At 39.2% G+C, this 17,918-nt stretch overlaps 1 protein-coding gene across 11 annotated transcripts in view; it reads right to left on the bottom strand.

Moving 5' to 3' along the window:
* LOC140903558 (DNA polymerase beta) overlaps nucleotides 1–17,918 on the bottom strand; it is a 71,983-nt gene that overhangs the window by 14,216 nt on the left and 39,849 nt on the right. For 8 of the 11 annotated variants that reach the window (XM_073325030.1, XM_073325031.1, XM_073325032.1 and 5 more), the window contains 2 exons: nucleotides 9,031–9,102; nucleotides 7,050–7,099 (listed from right to left, as the gene is read on the bottom strand). In XM_073325030.1, coding sequence (XP_073181131.1) covers nucleotides 7,050–7,099; nucleotides 9,031–9,102 — 122 coding nt within the window. Of the gene's footprint in view, nucleotides 1–4,943; nucleotides 5,338–7,049; nucleotides 7,100–9,030; nucleotides 9,103–12,521; nucleotides 12,634–17,918 lie in introns of those variants that run through there. The other 3 variants (XM_073325039.1, XM_073325038.1, XM_073325042.1) reach the window with 2 other exon arrangements.

Genomic DNA, 17,918 nt, shown 5'->3' with positions numbered 1-17,918 from the left:
TGGGCATACTATGTCTATCCAGCCCAGTATTTTGTCTTCCAAAAATGACCACTGCCAGATGTTACAGAGGGAAAGAACCAAACAGGAGAATTATCGAGCGATCCGTCCCATCGTCCAGTCCCAGCATTTGGCAGTCAGACATTTAGGGATACTCAGAATGTGGGCTTGTGTCCCTGACCATCTTGTTTAATAGTTATTGATGGTCCCATTCTCCATGAACTAGTCTCATTTTTTATTGAAGCCAGTTATACTTTTGATCTTCACAACATGCCCTGGTAACAAGTTCCACAGGTTGACCGTGCATTGCGTCAAGAAGTACTTCCTTTTGTTTATTTTAAACCTGTTGCCTAATCATTCCATCTGATGACCCCTGGTTCTTGTCCCAATTCACTTTCTCCACACCATTCGTGATTTTATAGATCGCTATTGACCCCTCCCCCCCTTAGTTGTCTCTTTTCTAAACTGAACAGTCCCAATCTTTTTAATCTCTGCTACGGAAGCTGTTCCATACCACTAATCATTTTTGTTGTTCTCTGAACATTTTCAAATTCCAATATATCTTTTTTTGAGATAGGGCAACCAGAACTGCATGCACTATTCAAGGTGTGGGTATATCAGATTTATATAGTAGCATTAAGATGCTAGCTGAAAACCACTGCTTTAAACCATTTGTATAATCATTTTACACACTCATACTTTTCATCATAATACCTGGACCCAGATGACTGGATGATAGATAAAAAGGGCTCCAGAGGTGATTCCGGCAATTTCAGGCAGGTAAGCCTAACTTTAGTACCAGACAAATTGATTTACACTATAGTAAAGAACAGAATTATCAGACACATATATGAACACGACTTGTAGTGGAAGAGTCAACATGGTTTTTGTAAAGGGAAATCACGCCTCACCAATCAGACTTTTGAGATGGTCAAACACACACGTGAACAAGAATGATTTAGTGGATACAGTGTACTTGGACTTTCAAGAAGCCTTTGACAAGATCCCTCATCAAAGGCTCTTAAGCAAAGTAAGCAGTCATGGGATAAGAGGGAAGGTCCTCTCATGGTTCAGTAACTGGTTAGAAGACAGGAACAGGACAGGAGAGAGGTAAATAACGGGGTCCCCCAAGGATCTGTACTGGGACCAGCGTTGTTCAACACATGCATAAATGATCTGGAAAAAGGGGTCAGCTATTAGGTGGCAGACTTTGCAGACAGTACAAAATTACTCAAGATAGTTAAGTCCAAAGCTGACTGCAAAGAGTTACAAAAGGGATCTCACAAAACGGGGTGACCGGGCAAACAAAATGCAGATGAAATTCAATGTTGATAAATGCAATGTAATCCCAATGTAAAAACATAATCCCAACTATCCATGCAAAATGATGGTGTCTAAATTAGCTAACACCACTCAAGGGAAAAAAAAAAAAAAAAAAGATCTTAGAGTCAATGTGGATATTCCTCTGAAAACATCTGCTCAATGTACAGAGGCAGTCAAAAAAGCTAACAGAATGTTAGGAACCATGGGGAAAGAGATAGATAACGAGACAGTAAACAGTATAATGCCACTATATAAAGCCATGGTATGCCAACACCTTGAATACTGCATGCAGTGCTGGTCACTCCATCTCAAAAAAGAGATTAGAACTGGAAAAAGTATAGAGGAGGGCAACAAAAGTGATTATTGGTACGGAACAGCTTCCATATCAGGAGAGGTTAAGACAACCAGGACTGTTCAGCTTGGGAAAAAGACAATTAACAAGGGATGTGTTAGAGATCTATCAAATCATGAATGGTATGGAGAAAGTGAATAAGGAAGTGTTATTTACCCCTTCACATAACGTAAGAGCCAGGAGTCACAAAACAACCAAAAGGAAATACTTCTCTACACACCGCAGTGTCAACCTTTAGAACTCATTGCCAGGGTCATCCTGTGAAGGCCAAAAGTATAACTAGGTTCAAAAATGAATTAGGTAAGTTCCTGGGGGATAGGTCCATCAATGGCTATTAGCTAAGATGGCCTGCAATGCAACCACATGCTCTGGGTGTCCTTAAGCCTCTGATTGCCTGATGCTGGGACAGGATAACAGAAGTGGACCACTTGATAATCGCCCTGTTCTGTTCCTTTCCTCTGCAGCAGCTGTCGGAAGACAGAATACTGGGCTAGATTGATCACTGGTCTGATCCATTACGGCTGTTCTTATGACCCTTTTTTCCAAACCTCTTTATTCTACTTCTTACCATTGAACATAATTCTTTCTGTATCTCAGTTACCTACTTCCTGACCCAGTCCACTACTGAACTCCAAATCCTTAAGACAAAAGGCCATCAACTGGAGAAATGCTAGTGCAAAAGACACTTCCTCCACTGTAATGTCTGGATAAATCCCAGACTTCCCTCAAGCCACCCTCCGGTCTGGAAAAATCATCATTTTATTATTCTGTATTCTTTAAAGACAACAAAAATTCCTTGATCACTCTTCAGTTACATTAGCTTACTTCTTCACCACCCTGTCTCCCTCTTCTTTTTCACTTACAAAGTCTGCCATATTCTTCCATTCTAAAACTGCAATAGTATGGGATACCCACCAGCTCCACCTTCTCTTTTTCTCTTTACATAGATTCAATCCTCTCACATCTGATACCACAGCCATCTGCACCTCACCTAACTGATACCATACACTTCAGACAGAAAACTCCCTGAACCCATTCGTGTCTGATCTCTTTCCAACTGTCTCTACTCTAGCTCCCTATCCAGACCACAGACAAAGTGTCAGAGTTTAAGGACAAAGGACACCACCAAATCATCTAGTCTGAACTCCTGTATATCATAGGCCGCAACCATCACCACCCAGCACCCGCATGCTAAACCCAACAAGCAAATTTAGCCCAAGCAAACAATTAAATCCAGTGGCAGCTGTCATGACTCTTCTAGAAATCCATCTTTCACCTCGACAAATATAACCCCATATCCAACTTACTCTTAGCAACCCATGTTTCCAACCACCACACTGCCTGCAACATCTTTCATCTTTTCTGTGCTTCATAGCGTCGAAAGGATGCACCTCAGAATTTTCAGTGATTTGCTCTACCTTGTAGACTGTGGCCCCATTAGTTACCCTCTTGGGCCTCTGTATAGCACTTTACACTACTAACCATCTATATCACCCTCTGAACACTTCACTTCAGACACTATGTTGATGCCTCAGGGTCATCCCTCCCTTGTAATTGACTGTCCCTTTTATCCTAAGGACATTTCTCCATCTCTTTCAGATCATTCAATAACTTCTCTTTTTAAATGTCAAGTTGACCCTTGATTCAGTCTTAGGTTTTTTTTTTAAACTTATCTTCAGAGAGGCAAACTTCTTCCTCTGAAAGATAGGTATGCTCAGTTGAGTCTTTAGCTCATTTATCTCTCAGGATCTTCTTACAAGTCTTTCCATTAGCTAGGCCTCCATATTCCACACAAGTCACTACCTCAACACACACTTACTGGAACTCGTATCCATTTGCCTTTTCACACCTGGATTACTGCTGCCCTCCTCCCTCTATAGCTTCCCAAGAGAACCTGCACCTAGACTCCCATCTATTCAGAACCCTGTATCCACCTTCTAACCTTTACACATGAACATAATCACATCGCCACCACTCTGAAAGGGCTCCACAGGTCCTCTATCTACTAGCAAAATCGCACCCCTCACCCTCAAGGCACTGCACTGCCAAGACTCTCCCTTCTATTTCTCCAATCTTTTCTCCTTATACTCTACTGGCTTCATCTGCTCTTCCAATTCTGACCTCCTCGTATGTTCTTCATTCTTTACCCTCCTTTGTGAGGTTCATTCTTTGATGCTGCCACACCAGCTGTTGAACAATCTGTCCCTTTTCTCTACCTCACAGATACTTTTGTAAAACAGCTCAAAACCCACATCTTCCGACGCTGCCTAAAGCCAGCCAATTGCTGGTCAGTTCCCCATACCTTAGGGTTTCTTATTGTCTAGACTTCATGCCTCTCCTTGTCAACTGTCCGCATCTACTGTCTAACCCTCTTGTAACTAACTCAGTAAATGCTGTGTGAAGACATGAGCAACACATCAAAAATTTAACTGTATGGTACATTCTAACTACAGTTATAATGCACATCAGGCAAGTTATGAGAAGTGTCTGACAAAAGACATAATTTCAATTCCCATCTTTGGAACCCTAATTGTAAAGATTAGACTTGTTCCAAGCCTGTGAAAACTTGTATTCTTAGATGGCACATACCCATTTCCACACTCCCAGGCCAATGCAATGAGCTATAAGTTTCAGGAAACTCATACTTGGAACAGTTTTAAAGTACCAGAGAGGTACTACCAAAAACACATTTCTGTCACAATATGCAAGATGGCATTTACTTTATGATTATGCCATGCGGCAACAGCACACAACTGTCTCAAAATATATCCATCCAGACAGCAAAGGAAAACATAGGAAGCTGACTTCTGTGGTTGATTAGCCTTTAAACAGGGTTTCAGGCTCCAAATACAAGTGCACAAATCTCTGATTTGTTACTTCTGTGAGATTATGTTTAAGAGACCAATCTATAACTGACTTTTAAAAATCTCTCGCTTGATCTTAATGCAGATCATCAATCTAAACGGCTGAACAGATTTCTCAGATCAAGGAAAACAAAGATCTTGTCTGCCCTTTTCACTAAACACAGTGAAGGGAAAGAATCCTGCTGTCATATGATCAAAAGCAGAAGGATTTTCCTAGCAGTTAGAACTGCATCTCCTTCTGAGAGAGGACAGCGCAGAGTCAACATTTGTTACCATTCATCTCCAGACTGTCAAAAGCAGAGCTCTGACTGGATCATGTCTCATGGGAGCATTTCTGAAATCCTCTGCATCAGAATGCCAGACTGCCTTAATTTCATATACCAGTCTGAATCAGTCCTCAAGTTCACCTTCATATTTGACCTTTCAGCTCACTGTGGCAGACATCTTAGAAAAACACGAGACATTTAGTAGGACATTGAACCAGTTGTGCTGTACGAAGCAACAACATCTGAAAGAAAAGTCTGCGAGGGAATGAAAGCTGTATATGAAGGTTCTACCTCTCAAACTTAAAGATAGCTCAACACACAGTAAAACTACTTGCCGTTATATCAAAACAGAGTTTAGCTTCCATTTGTATAGAATTATGTGGCACATCCCTCATTCTGGACCCCAACTCACTTCCATCCCACACAAGCCTGTTGTTCTTTCATTGGTAATGCAAATACTGATATTATAAATGCTAAATCATGATTCTGAAATAATAGAAAATGTTATCTATACCACGTAATTTCTAGATTCCTTTCCTCTTATTTTTGTTGCGTTTCTATGGTTCTTTGACACAGACTTTAAATACCTGTGTTATACAAATGGGTTATAGTGGAGTGCAAGCCATGCACACAGGAATGCTTCATGTCAGTTACCATTTTTCCTTCACCTCCTAAAGAGATTAGGAATGTCAATGTGTGCCACAGTCCAGAGCAAAGTATGTAAAAAGTAGGAAACCCCATTAGAAAGTGACAACAGGAAAAAACACACAAAAACAATCACTATTCTTACCAGCTGAATAAGTAGCCAAAACCAAAGTTGCATGGAAAGGGGAGAAAACATTTGAGAAATTAAGGATTTTGATCAATCAGCAAACTTAGGCAGATTTGGATGTTTTCTGTATACATTCTGGCCATTATTTAACACCACAGCCTTAGTATAATATTCTTAGCATTTGAAAATTACAATGCATTGCTAAACAAACTGTCTAAAAAAACCTGATATTTCGTACTTTGCAGCTATTTCATTTCCGTCACAATAAAAAACTTGTATTCCCCATATCTTTACTATCTCACTGTGGTACTCCACTTAACTGTGACAAACTACAAAATAACAAGCTACCTTCTGCTATAAGAATGAATTAAGATGTTTGTGCATATTTGAGGTGTGAACGTACAACCAGAAGGGAGAGCTGAAGCAAACGGGGCACGGTAGAGGTTGAAAAGTAACGTGAGTGAAGCAAGCATAGATGGCACTGTAGACATGCATGCACAGGAGTGCAAAAGACCATGCAAGAATAAGTGTGCCTAGTGGGGAGATATTCTCGAGGGTAAATGTAAAAAAATATGGATTCTATTCCTCGCTCTGTCAGGCTTCCTGTGAGATCATGGGGAACTAATAATTTTCCCCCTCTGAAAAATGGCGATTATGATATTTTGTACTTTTCAGAGATCCCATGAGATTTACTTCATGTAAAATGCTGTCAATGCCTCATGTTACAGATGCTATAGAAATGCTATGCTTTATTATTAAGCTTAGCAGCATAAGCATAAAGAAGCAAGGTTCAATCCATTTTGAACAGAGCTGGAAATGCAAGCCCAAGCACAATAAAACTCTAGCTAAATTATGTCCCCCAGGTCACCAATGGTTTAAAAGAGTCAAACTCTCCCTTTAAATCCAGCGAAGGTCTCTGACAATATTTTGATGGTGGGAACTTGGGAGTATAGCTTTTGCAAAGCCAGCCAGCTGGCTCTCAACTTCATCCAAAACCTCCCTTAGCTAAAGGTTTTTGGTGTCCCGAGTCCTTTGGATAAATAGTTAATGCAGGATTGTGAATCCAGACTAACAGTGGTGGATGATCTGGCCTGCATCCATAAGCAGAAATGTGAGCCAGAAACAAATTTAGCTATAAAAAGGTAGTGAGAGAGAACACACATGACCGGAAGCATGACAATGGAAACCCATTTTGAAGACTGGGGTGAAGACACTGCGAAGATGGAAGAGTGAACAAATGTACCTATACAAATCCTAACAATGACAGTATGCTATGTGAAAGTTTGTTTAGATCACAGAGAAAATACTGGGACACCAGTTCTTTACATCATTCTAGTAGCACACCACTCACCTCCAGACATTAAAATGAGAGATGAAACAGAAAAGTAGTAAATCCCAGTGAATTACTTTTGTTACTAAAGAGGTTTACTCTCATCTTTGCTATACTGGTGTCATTGAAAGTCTTCAGTACTCACCACGCCACTGGAAGACTTGGTCTTCAGCTCTAACTTGATCATTCCAAATCCTGAAACAGCAAAGTTCACAAGTTTCTATTACATTGCAATGTAAAAGAATAGGATAGACACTTACTCCAGTATGAAACAGGTTGGGAGTGTTTGCTCGAAACAGCCCACCCTGTTACTAGGTGCTGATCTTCCTGGGAAAGTATTAAATGGTTTCTGATGACTCACCAAGGTAGGTGGCTCATTACCCATCAGGATGTAAGGGAGGCAGAAGCGTCTATTTTAGAGTACAACGAGGGTGTGGGCTGAGCAGTCCTGAATTAGACTAATACATTTTAAGACCAGAAGGGAACATTATGATCATCTGTCTGAACTGCTGCATACCACAGGCCAAATAATTTCATCTACTTGAGCTAGGGCATATGGATAGTAAAACATCCAATCTTTACTTGAGACTTAAAGCCATTACCCCTTGATAAATCGTTCCAATGGTTAATCATATTTACTGCTAGATATTTGTGCCTTATTTTTAATCTGAATTTGTCTAGCTTCAACGGATCTCATTAGACTTTTGTCTTCCAGACTGAAGATATTATCAGATATCTTTTCTCCATTTAGACACTTGTAGACTGGGATCAAACCATCTTCTACCCTTCTCTTTTAGAAGCTAAATAAACAGACATGTTTAAGTCTCTCACTGCAAGGCAGGTCTTCCAGCCCTCAAATAATCTGTGAAGCTCTTTTCTGAAAGCTGTCCCATTTGTCACCATCTTTTCTGTCATAGTCTCACCAATACCACATACACAGATAATACCATTTCCTTACTCCTTCTTGATATTCCTTTGTTTACACATCACAGAACAACATTTGCTCTTTCTTTAGGCTGAAAAATCTAGAAGCAGCTAAGACTAGAAAAAAAGCTTGAGCTGAAATTTGTCAAAATATAGTTTGATCTTTGTTAACAAAAGACAAGTCTGAGAAACAAGGTGAGTTTTTGACTTTACAGTGTGTGAACTTCATTTTAGACCAGTTTGGGAAACGCACCCACTCACACATTGTTTAATAACAACATTTCACAAAATAGAGGATTTTAGAATTCATGACATGTCACTGTACTGTCAATCTCAGGATTCCCATAACTGACCATAATTTAAACCAGTCACAGAAAATGAAAATATAGAGAGCTACCCCACGAGATGGGCTGTACCTCTGAAAGCAGACAGTTATTCAAATGAATTTATATGATATATACAGCAGATGGAGAAACGATCATCAATTAGGAAGAAATCCAGTTTCAAGATCCAGGAAAACACATAAATATATATATACAGAAAAAAAGCCACTTCTTTATCAGCTGTATAGTGCCAGTTTTATGCCACAAACAACGTAAATGCTGCATTAAGCCATTGTTTATGTAAATTACCAAGAACTGCAAACAAGAGAACAGTTCAAGCAGAGAGTTCCTCCCCGAGAGACTTTCTGGTTTCCTTTTAAAATAAATTCTTTTCCAGTTTAAAGTGCTCTAAACTATTTGTACTGTGTCCAACATCACACATAATTTTGTCTCAAACAACATAGGAGCCCTCTATCTGAGGGGATCGTCTGTTGCCAATGGTCTGGTACGGCAACTTCCACGGTGGGGGTGGATCCAATTATACATATCCCTGTATAAAATAAAGAAGGTGAGAAGCACTCTATAAAAGGCTGAAGACACCGGAACACTTCTCACTATTCAAATTACATTTTGTGGCATCTCTCTGGGCAAGAGTCAAAACAGTTTCCTTTCTAGTTTGATACATATTTATGATGTGTTAATATGCTGAGTAAGTAGCATGAGATATTTTTTTCTCCTTCTTCGCTTGTACTTATTTGGCCACATTATTATCACAAAACATTATTTCACTAAATACATATGTAAATAATGTTATTACTTTTGTTAAGGCACCTAAGAAATGTAAGCTTATTAGCATCAACATATGATCATGCTGCTTACCATATCCTTTGTTGAATACATCCCTGGCAGATTTCCCCAGGTCACAGTAGGATGGTGGGACAGCCATTGGGTCTGAAAAGATTGGAAGTAGAGAGAACCCAGATTTTACAAGACAGAGCTGAAAAATCTTACTAAGCGGAGAGAGACGTTCCTTACTTCCACCTTGTTTTGTCAGAAAGAACAAAAGGTATTTTATCATATCAGAAATTTAACATAAGCCAATCTATTATTCAGAAACACTGTACCCCAGGAATGGAATTAAACTCTAGCAATGTACTTGTCCCAGAATCTGCTAATATTGTATCAGAGAAAGAACCCAACAACGTATTGACTCCATTTCTGTTCCAATAATTGAATGCTGCTTTCATGATAGGAACCATTCTGACACGGGCCCTAGGTGACATAGCCCATGGTGATGAATAATCATAGACTCGCAGGACTGGAAGGGATCTCATGAGATCTTCTAGTCCAGTCCCCCTGCACTGAAGGAAGGAATAAGTATTATCTAGACCATCCCTGACAGGTGTTTGTCTAACCTGCTCTTAAAAATCTCCAATTATGGAGATTCCACAACCTCCCCAGGCAATTTATTCCAGTGCTTAACTATCCTGGACAGTTAGGAAGTTTTTCCAAATATCCAATCTAACCCCACCTTGTTGCAATTTAAGCTCATTGATTCCTCAAGGTTAAAGAGTACAATTTTCCTCCCTCCTCCTTGTAACAACCTTTTGTGTATTTGAAAACTGTTATGTCCCCCTTCAGTCTTGTCTTCTCCAGACTAAACAAACCCAATTTTTTAAATCTTGCCTCCTAGGTCACGTTTTCTAAACCTTTAATTATTTTTGTTGCTCTTCTCTGGACTTTCTCCAATTTGTCCACATCTTTCCTAAAATGTGGCGCCCAGAACTTCACACAATACTCCAGTTGAGGCCTAATCAGCGCTGAGTAGAGTGGAAGAATTACTTCTTGTGTCTTGCTTACAACACTCCTGCTAATATATCCCAGCATGATGTTTGCTTTTTTTGAAACAGTGTTACACTACTGACTCATATTTAGCTAGTGATCCACTATGACCCCAGATCCCTTTCTGCAGTACTCCCTCCTAGGCAGTCATTTCCCATTTTGTATGTGTGCAATTGATTGTTCCTTCTTAAGTAGAGTACTTCACATTTGTCCTTATTGAATTTCATGCTATTTATTTCAGACCATTTCTCCAGATCATTTTGAGTTTAAATCCTGTTCTCCAATTGTTGATGAATCAGCAAAATGAAAGCCCATGGAGTCCAATATTAACTAAAAGCCAATTTAGAACTGTATAAGATTCCCTCCCCGCCCCCTCCCCATTATTTTCTTGATTCTTCCCCTCAGGTAGTCTTCCAGAGCTTTGGAAAATACAAAAAGGACATCTGTCTACAGTATGTGGATGTGACTGACACACCAATATTCACCACTGTTACGTAATTAGGATATGTTTTGTACAAAGTATACTTTGTGACGTATCATTCTAAAAGTCTTGATCTGCTAGGTTATGTTACGTTCTTATGCTAGACATGAATATCTCGCTGGATTGTATGTGCTATCATCGTATGTGAAGTTATGAAGTTGGGCTACGTATGTGTTACTGAAACTTGTTGCGAGGCTGAAAACACCCACAAGCAGCCTTTCAGGTACAACAGTAAAAAGGCCAAACAATGCTAATGGCTTGTTGAGGAAATGCACACAAGCACGAGGATTACCCCAGAAACTGTGTACAATAGAAACCTCTCGAAGATAGCACTACACAGTGGGAACTGTTTGACCCAGCTCACAGCAAAAGAGCTTTCCAGCAAGTGGGGAGAAGATATAAAAGGGATAAAATGACATCATGAGGGGACCTCATTCTCCCTACAACAACCCACCTGGAAACACCTGAGGAATAAAGACTGAACAAGGGGGGGGGGGAGGGGGAAGAGGAGGAGGGAGCAATGGTCATAGGCTAAAAGGGATTTCTAGCCTGCGTACGAAAACCTGGGAAACCCAAGCTGCAAAGCCAAGGCAGTTTGTGCCTTAAGAATCTGACAGCCTGTTTATCAATCAGGGTGAGAATTTGTTAATTCATATCCTATCTATCTGGTATGTTAAACTCAGTTTGCAGTTTTGTTTATTTACTAGGTAATCATATATAACCACTTAAAATGTATCCATTTGTAGTTAATAAACTTATTTTATATTTTAATCCAAACCAGTGTGTGTTGAACTAAGGCATCCAGGGAAACTATCAGCTTGGTTACCACAAGTGTGTATGGTCCTCTTTACATTGAGGGAGAGGCGGACTGGGTGTTAAACCCACATTCTGGCCAGATTTGACCAGGGCAGTACAGTACTGCTCTGGGGTCCTAGGCTGGTGGTTAGAAAGCCTGCATGTGACTGCGGCTGGGTGTGTCCCTATCTGTGTGAATGCTTGTGAAAGTCCAAGCTTGGCAGGCTTTGCAACTTGTTACAGCAGCACAATGTGAAAGGGAGCCCAGGCTGGTGGATCAGAGGGCTCAGCAGTACCCCAGTTCCAGGTGGCGTTCCAGGACCTTGCCGAGTCTCTCTCTCCGATAATGCACTTACAAGAAAAAAATGAGACTATGGTCTAACATAAATAACTGTTTGTGTCTCAACTTTAAAACAGAAAAAAGCCAGAAACTGAAAATTATGAGTGGAGTGTTAGTTTTAATGTTGGATGTCTCAATCCTTTTGATTGGTGTCACTACCTAAATATTATTAAATACCATTTTAAAATATATTCTGCTAGTGGCTTCACATTAAAGAAACATAGGTAGCTTTTATTCTAGAGTTTGTGCCTGAGAAATATGGATTTATAACGGCAAATCTTAAACATCCATCATGTTACTGTGGTAGCTTCTGTTCCAGAAAGGACTAACTAACCAACAGCTGAATGGCTCATTTGTTGCAGATCTTCTCTTGAACAGCTGCCACTAGAAATATCTCCAATTCTCCACTTGATAAATTATATTACACCAAAAGCACTGCTGATCCAAGAGAATAATAATAATAATGCAAACTAAGAGGTAAAAATCCTTAAAATCATCAATTCCCTTCAAATACTCACACCACTTACCTTTCCTTTGAACTACACAGCAGTGCTACTGTTTAGTCTTTCTTATTATTGTTGGGTTTCTCTTCCCCCACGCTCTTGCTGAAGAGCAAACTTGTGTTCTTCTGACCTTTGTGTGACAAGAAATCTATTCTTGCAGCAAGCAGTTTCTGACTTCACTCACAAAAAGACAAAACTAATCAAACGCAGAACTGCTTCATAAAGTTCACTGTCTGTCACATATCCTGGCTATAATGCAAGGATATCAACAAAGTATCTGAATTAATTCACAACTCAATCTTGTGGATGAATTACACAGAGCTGAGACAATTTACACTCTCTAATGAACCTCTTTATTTTTAATAGCTGGCCTTCTGATATATATATATACACACACACACACATATACCTGTGGGTCTAGAAGGTACAGAACAGCTGGACATGACTGCAGATTCCTTATACGAAGATTAGGTCATAAATTATGTACGTCTCAAATGTGAACTTATAAAAGGCCTTTATACCTGTCAAATATGGAAAAAAATTGATGCATCATTAAAGATGAAAGACAAGTTTTACTTATACTATTACAGCAGCATCTGCAACCTAGTCGTGGAGCAGGCTGCGTTTCTGATAGAAAAGCTGATTTTTTACCAAAGAACAACTGTTGAGGTGAGCCAGGAGCAAAGTATTCCACAATTTTTTAAAAAGTTGCTGTTATCTTTTAAAGTTTATTATTGTCAGAATTTTTTCATTCCATTGTTTTCAAAAGAGCTCAATAACTTAAAATCATTACTAAGAATTAAAGCAAACAAAATAAAGAGAACACAGCCAACACCAGGAAAGTGTAAAAGCAGATATTGTGCTTATCAGTAACTGTTTTTGAGGCTTAAAAAATGTATTAGGCACATATACAAGCAAAAGCCAATACCAAAGATGGTGCTCTGCACAAGCCCCATCAGATGCACAAGCAGCATCCTGGTGAGAAGCCTAGTAAATTAAACAGCTTCCACTATCCACACTAGGTAATTCACTCTCCCCCCTCCCACCCACTGACTTTTTGGGGGATATCAAAATCCACAGGACTCACAAATGCTTGCTTAAGGGAGAATTGTACCGTGCCATCCCTGAAGGAGGTGTTGACTATCACCACCAGTTATGGATCGAACACCTCAGCAGCAAAGGCAGATTGGTGTAAGTAAAGGATGATTTCAGCATCCCAACTACTGGGTAAATGGCCTAAATTTTTGCTTGGTCTGAGATACAATGACCATTTCAAGGCAAGATACTACATATATCATTTGAGAGAGGTAATTCTAGGGACCAATGGAAATCTGAGCATGTGACTTATTTCAGTTGTGAGTCACAAGACATCAGATTTTGGAAGTCACATTTGGATTACACTTTTACTCTTCCCCAACTCAACTTCTGAATGGATTTTAGCAGCTGTTCTCTAGGGAACTATTAGAGCTAGTACGAATCAGTGTTACCAGTGATTCATAAATGGTGGTCTGAAAAACTGCTTTTTTCACAAGAGCGATGCATTTGTCAGGCCTCTGGCAGAAGCATTTTCTGCTAGCCACGGGTGGGAGTTTCCACTTTCAAAGACTGTGATCGACTAAGTTCCCTAAGCGAAAGGGCTATATTTAGCTGGGAATGAATGTTCTAAAGGTTATCAAACAAAGATAACTAAGTACAAATGTGAAACACTTAAAATTATTTAAATCAAAAAGTTTTGTGATTGCTAATTTAAATCATGATTAAAATCAATGATCACTTTGATTTAAATTAATGCACCTTGCTACAAAGTGACTTAGGCCTTGATTACACTTAAAAGGGTTTGCCACTAGAGATATACAGGCGGAGACATAATGGTAAATTCTCCTAATGGAGAGACAGCTTATACCGGCAATAGTTCCTTGGTGTGTATAGTTTCAACCAGTACCCCAAATAGAATAAGCTATACCGACAAACGGACTTTTCTGCAGGTATAACTGCATCTACACTAGGGATTTTGCTGCCATAGCTATATATTCATCAGGGATGTGATCTCTTCCCCCCACCTCACTTAACTGAAGTAGCTATATTGGTAAAACTTTCTAGCTTAGACCAGGCCTTCGAAAAGCTAGAGCAATATGTGCTGCAGACAACATGGGAAGATTTGATGCTGATAAAATGTAAACGGTTACACAAAGGGAGAGGAAATAAAGCAGCAGAGACACAAAATGGAAGGCCATAACTAAGTTGCAGTCACATTAAACAAGTTTATTTTCACATTCTTTTTTTCCACATCACTAACCACCTACAGTAGCCACAGAAGAAACGTGGTCTTGTTTTTAGAGACTGTAGTGATAGCTGATCAATGAAAACACTGTGGCACACAATAAGAACTCTGCTACTATCAACTGCAATATTGTAATGCTGCATTTCAATCAGTATGGAGGATTAATCTCTGAGTCATGAAAATACAGGCTTCTATTCATACTATAAGTAAGCATTTTCAGGGTGAGAGGTAAGCAAGAGAGTTATCAAAAGGATCAAATTTTAGATTGACATTTCCTTTATTCCTGTATGTTTTCAGCACTTATCAAATTTAATGTAACACATATATGGATTTCAGCTTCCCAAAAAATTTTAAAAAGTCAATATTTATATTTCCACTGCAATTCCCTCTCCCAGCAAAGTCCAAAAGGCAACGTGAATACCTGGCGGCTGTTGACATAAGAAATTCTTATTTCCACACTGAAGAGTGCCTACATTTACCCGATAAAGTTTTGTAGTGAAATTATTAGACTTGTTGGAATTAAATCAAACATTTTCTCCATTAAACTTCATCAGACAGTTGTAGCAGCTCGGAAACAAAAAACAGCTTTGTGCGTGCAACCTGCAGCAGCTTAGGACTCAAAACACCTCTCAGACTTTGCTCAAAGAGGAAGAAATACCATTTTTTTTTTTGGGGGGGGGGGGGTTGTCAGTGTCAAATTAATAACATCCATCCAAAATACTGAAAAAGTAGTCATACTGTCTTTATTAAAGATATCAGTATTCTGCATCTTGCAAGGGCAGAAACACCCTTTGGGAAAGTAGCAGTAGTACTTTCAGAATGAATAAGGTTTTCTAGACACTGGTTTTGAATGAGCAATCAAAATGAACTAAAAATTCTTTCGGCGTCCCAGCAACGTGAATCCAGGGATGATCATCTACCAGTGGGAGGAGGAAGAGGGAGAAAAGTCATCTGCCTGCACTACAACACAGGCATATCTATTGAGTGTGTGATTGTAGTATCACATGCTAGACTGTGTCACTCAGCGTGCCAGGGTAGATAAAAAAATCAATTATTTTTACTTTTTTTAAAAATCAATTTTTTTGATAAATGCTTTTTGAGGAGAAAAAGAGTTTTAATTAAGATGCATTATAGCTCAATGATATCTTGAATATGGATTATAAATTCTAATTCTATAGTATGAGATGATACATTCATGTAATGTTGAAGAAAAAGTTTTGTAAATGAGTTCCAATAGTTCATGGATTAGGGACCCCATTTTATGGGGTTCTAGGGACTTCTGTATAGATTATTTAGGTTAATCTATCTACCCACCCAATGGGACCCAGTGCTCAGTCTAGAAGATACCATCAGAGATGCTTAGTTTTGCAGTTCTCAAACTGTCCATTTGGGTCTCCAGAGATAAAAACATTTTTGCTGTTAACAAGCATGTTAAGTAAGTAAGTAAGTAAATAAATAGAGGTGAGAAACAACAGACCTCAACCCTATTGTCCCTCTGCAAATTTGTGTACACAGAGTCAATCCCTTACCTCTCTCTAAAAGGGCAAAGTTTCAAAATGTTCAACGAATAGAAGATTGTTGGGGGCGGAATAGATCTGGACAAGGAGAAGTCATCTGGAGATAAATGTGAGAAGGGAGGGACAGGCAGTAGAAACAAAAGTGAAATTGTTGGAGCAGCATATTCCAGAAGTTTTGAGGTCTTCCTGAGTGTAGTCTTCACTGATTTGAGATCTACCATACCATTCTCTCACTAGAAGGGAAAACCTATAATGGCAGCAGTCTGTAAAAGAAACCCAGTTAGGGAATATTTTAATGAAGTTCCTCTACAAGTGGGTGAGACAGGCATGTGTGCAAAATGCAAACAGTGCAACAAAGAAATGCAAGGCCTTGTTGCCCGAATGAAACAACATCATGAGAAGTGTTCCTTCTCAGGACAAAGCTGTGTTGAAGATGATGAAAGGAACATGTCTGAACATGCAGGATCTTCAGGTTGGTAAACTTTTTTATTTCATACTTCTTTCTTAAGGACTACCTGTCTTCCTTCTGGACTATTTTTGAATTCTCATGTTTGAGCAGAACATATAGTTGTTACTCTATGGTACTATTATTTTAGATGCATTTGTGATAAAAAAAATAGCTGAAATAGGCAGATCTTCCTTTTACAATTTCACCTTTAAAGTACTACTGAGTGTCAGCGAATGCAATGAGTAATACTAAATGAGCAGTATGATAATAATAATTAAATAACTGCATTGACTTATTTTGTTTAGGAGAATCCATCCTCAACATACAGGATTTTGAAGACTATCCACCTTCAAGATAACTGTCATTTTCTATTAACTATAGTTTCAGAGTTAACTGCCAATGATAGTGTTTCAGTCACATCATGTATGTCACATAGCCACAGTATACCACCTGTAGCAAAAAGAAAAAAAACACTCCATCATCCAGAAGCAACCATAGATAAGTTTGTGATAAGAACCAGCAGATTACAAAAAGAGGTAATTGATGAAAAAATTGCCTGGTTTGTTTATGCAACAAACTCTCCTTTCCGTATGATTGAGAACCCACACTTCATTAACATGGTTCAGTCATTAAGACCAGGATACAGTCCACCCAACAGCGCAGATGTCGCAAGCAAATTGCTGGATAAAGGCTATGAAAGAGAAATTGAACAGTGTGCAAAATGTCTAGAGGGTAAAATTGTTAACCGGAATCTTGATGGGTGGAACAATCTCCACAATGATCCTGTTGTATGTGCTTGTGTGACAACAGACGAAGGGAACGTCTTCCTTACAGAAACAATTGATACATCAGGAAATGCGCACACAGCAGAATACTTACAAGCAGCAGCAGTAAAAGCTATAACAAACTGTGAAAATAAATTAAAACGTCTAGTACGCAGCTTGGTCACAGACAATGCTGCAAATGTATCCAAGATGAGAAGAAATCTAGGAGAGTGTGAAGAGAGTCCCAAGCTAACAATATGGTTGCAGTGCTCATTTGATGCACCTCCTAGCCAAAGACTTCAGTGTTCCAGAAATAAAGGCTAACGTTGTTGAAATTGCAAACTACTTCCGTAACAATCACTTTGCAGCAGCTGCTCTGAAAAGAGTGGGAGGAACCAAGCTAACTCTGCCACAAGACGAGCGATGGAACTCAGTAATGGACTGTTTTGAGCATTATATCAAGAACTGGCCTAATCTGATGACACTTTGTGAATAAAATCGTGAAAAAACAGATTACACAGTCACAGCCGAAGTTCTCAACATTGGGCTTAAGAGAAATGTTGAACTCATGTGGAGTACCCTGAAGACTATTTATGAAGCCTTGAACAAAATGCAGGGGAACAGCTGTTCTATTGCTGACGCTGTTGAAATTTGGAAGGAACTAAGTGAGATCTTAAATAGAGAAATAAGTTAAATTACAAGCATTAAAAAAAACAGATGGGACAAGCACTATCTCCAGCTCATTTTCTTGCAAATATTCTCAATACTAATACCAGGGTCAAACCTTAACTGCTGA

Source organism: Lepidochelys kempii, chromosome 26, assembly GCF_965140265.1.
Source record: "Lepidochelys kempii isolate rLepKem1 chromosome 26, rLepKem1.hap2, whole genome shotgun sequence".
Classification (NCBI taxonomy): domain Eukaryota; kingdom Metazoa; phylum Chordata; order Testudines; family Cheloniidae; genus Lepidochelys; species Lepidochelys kempii.
This window is presented reverse-complemented; position numbering and strand designations above follow the sequence as displayed.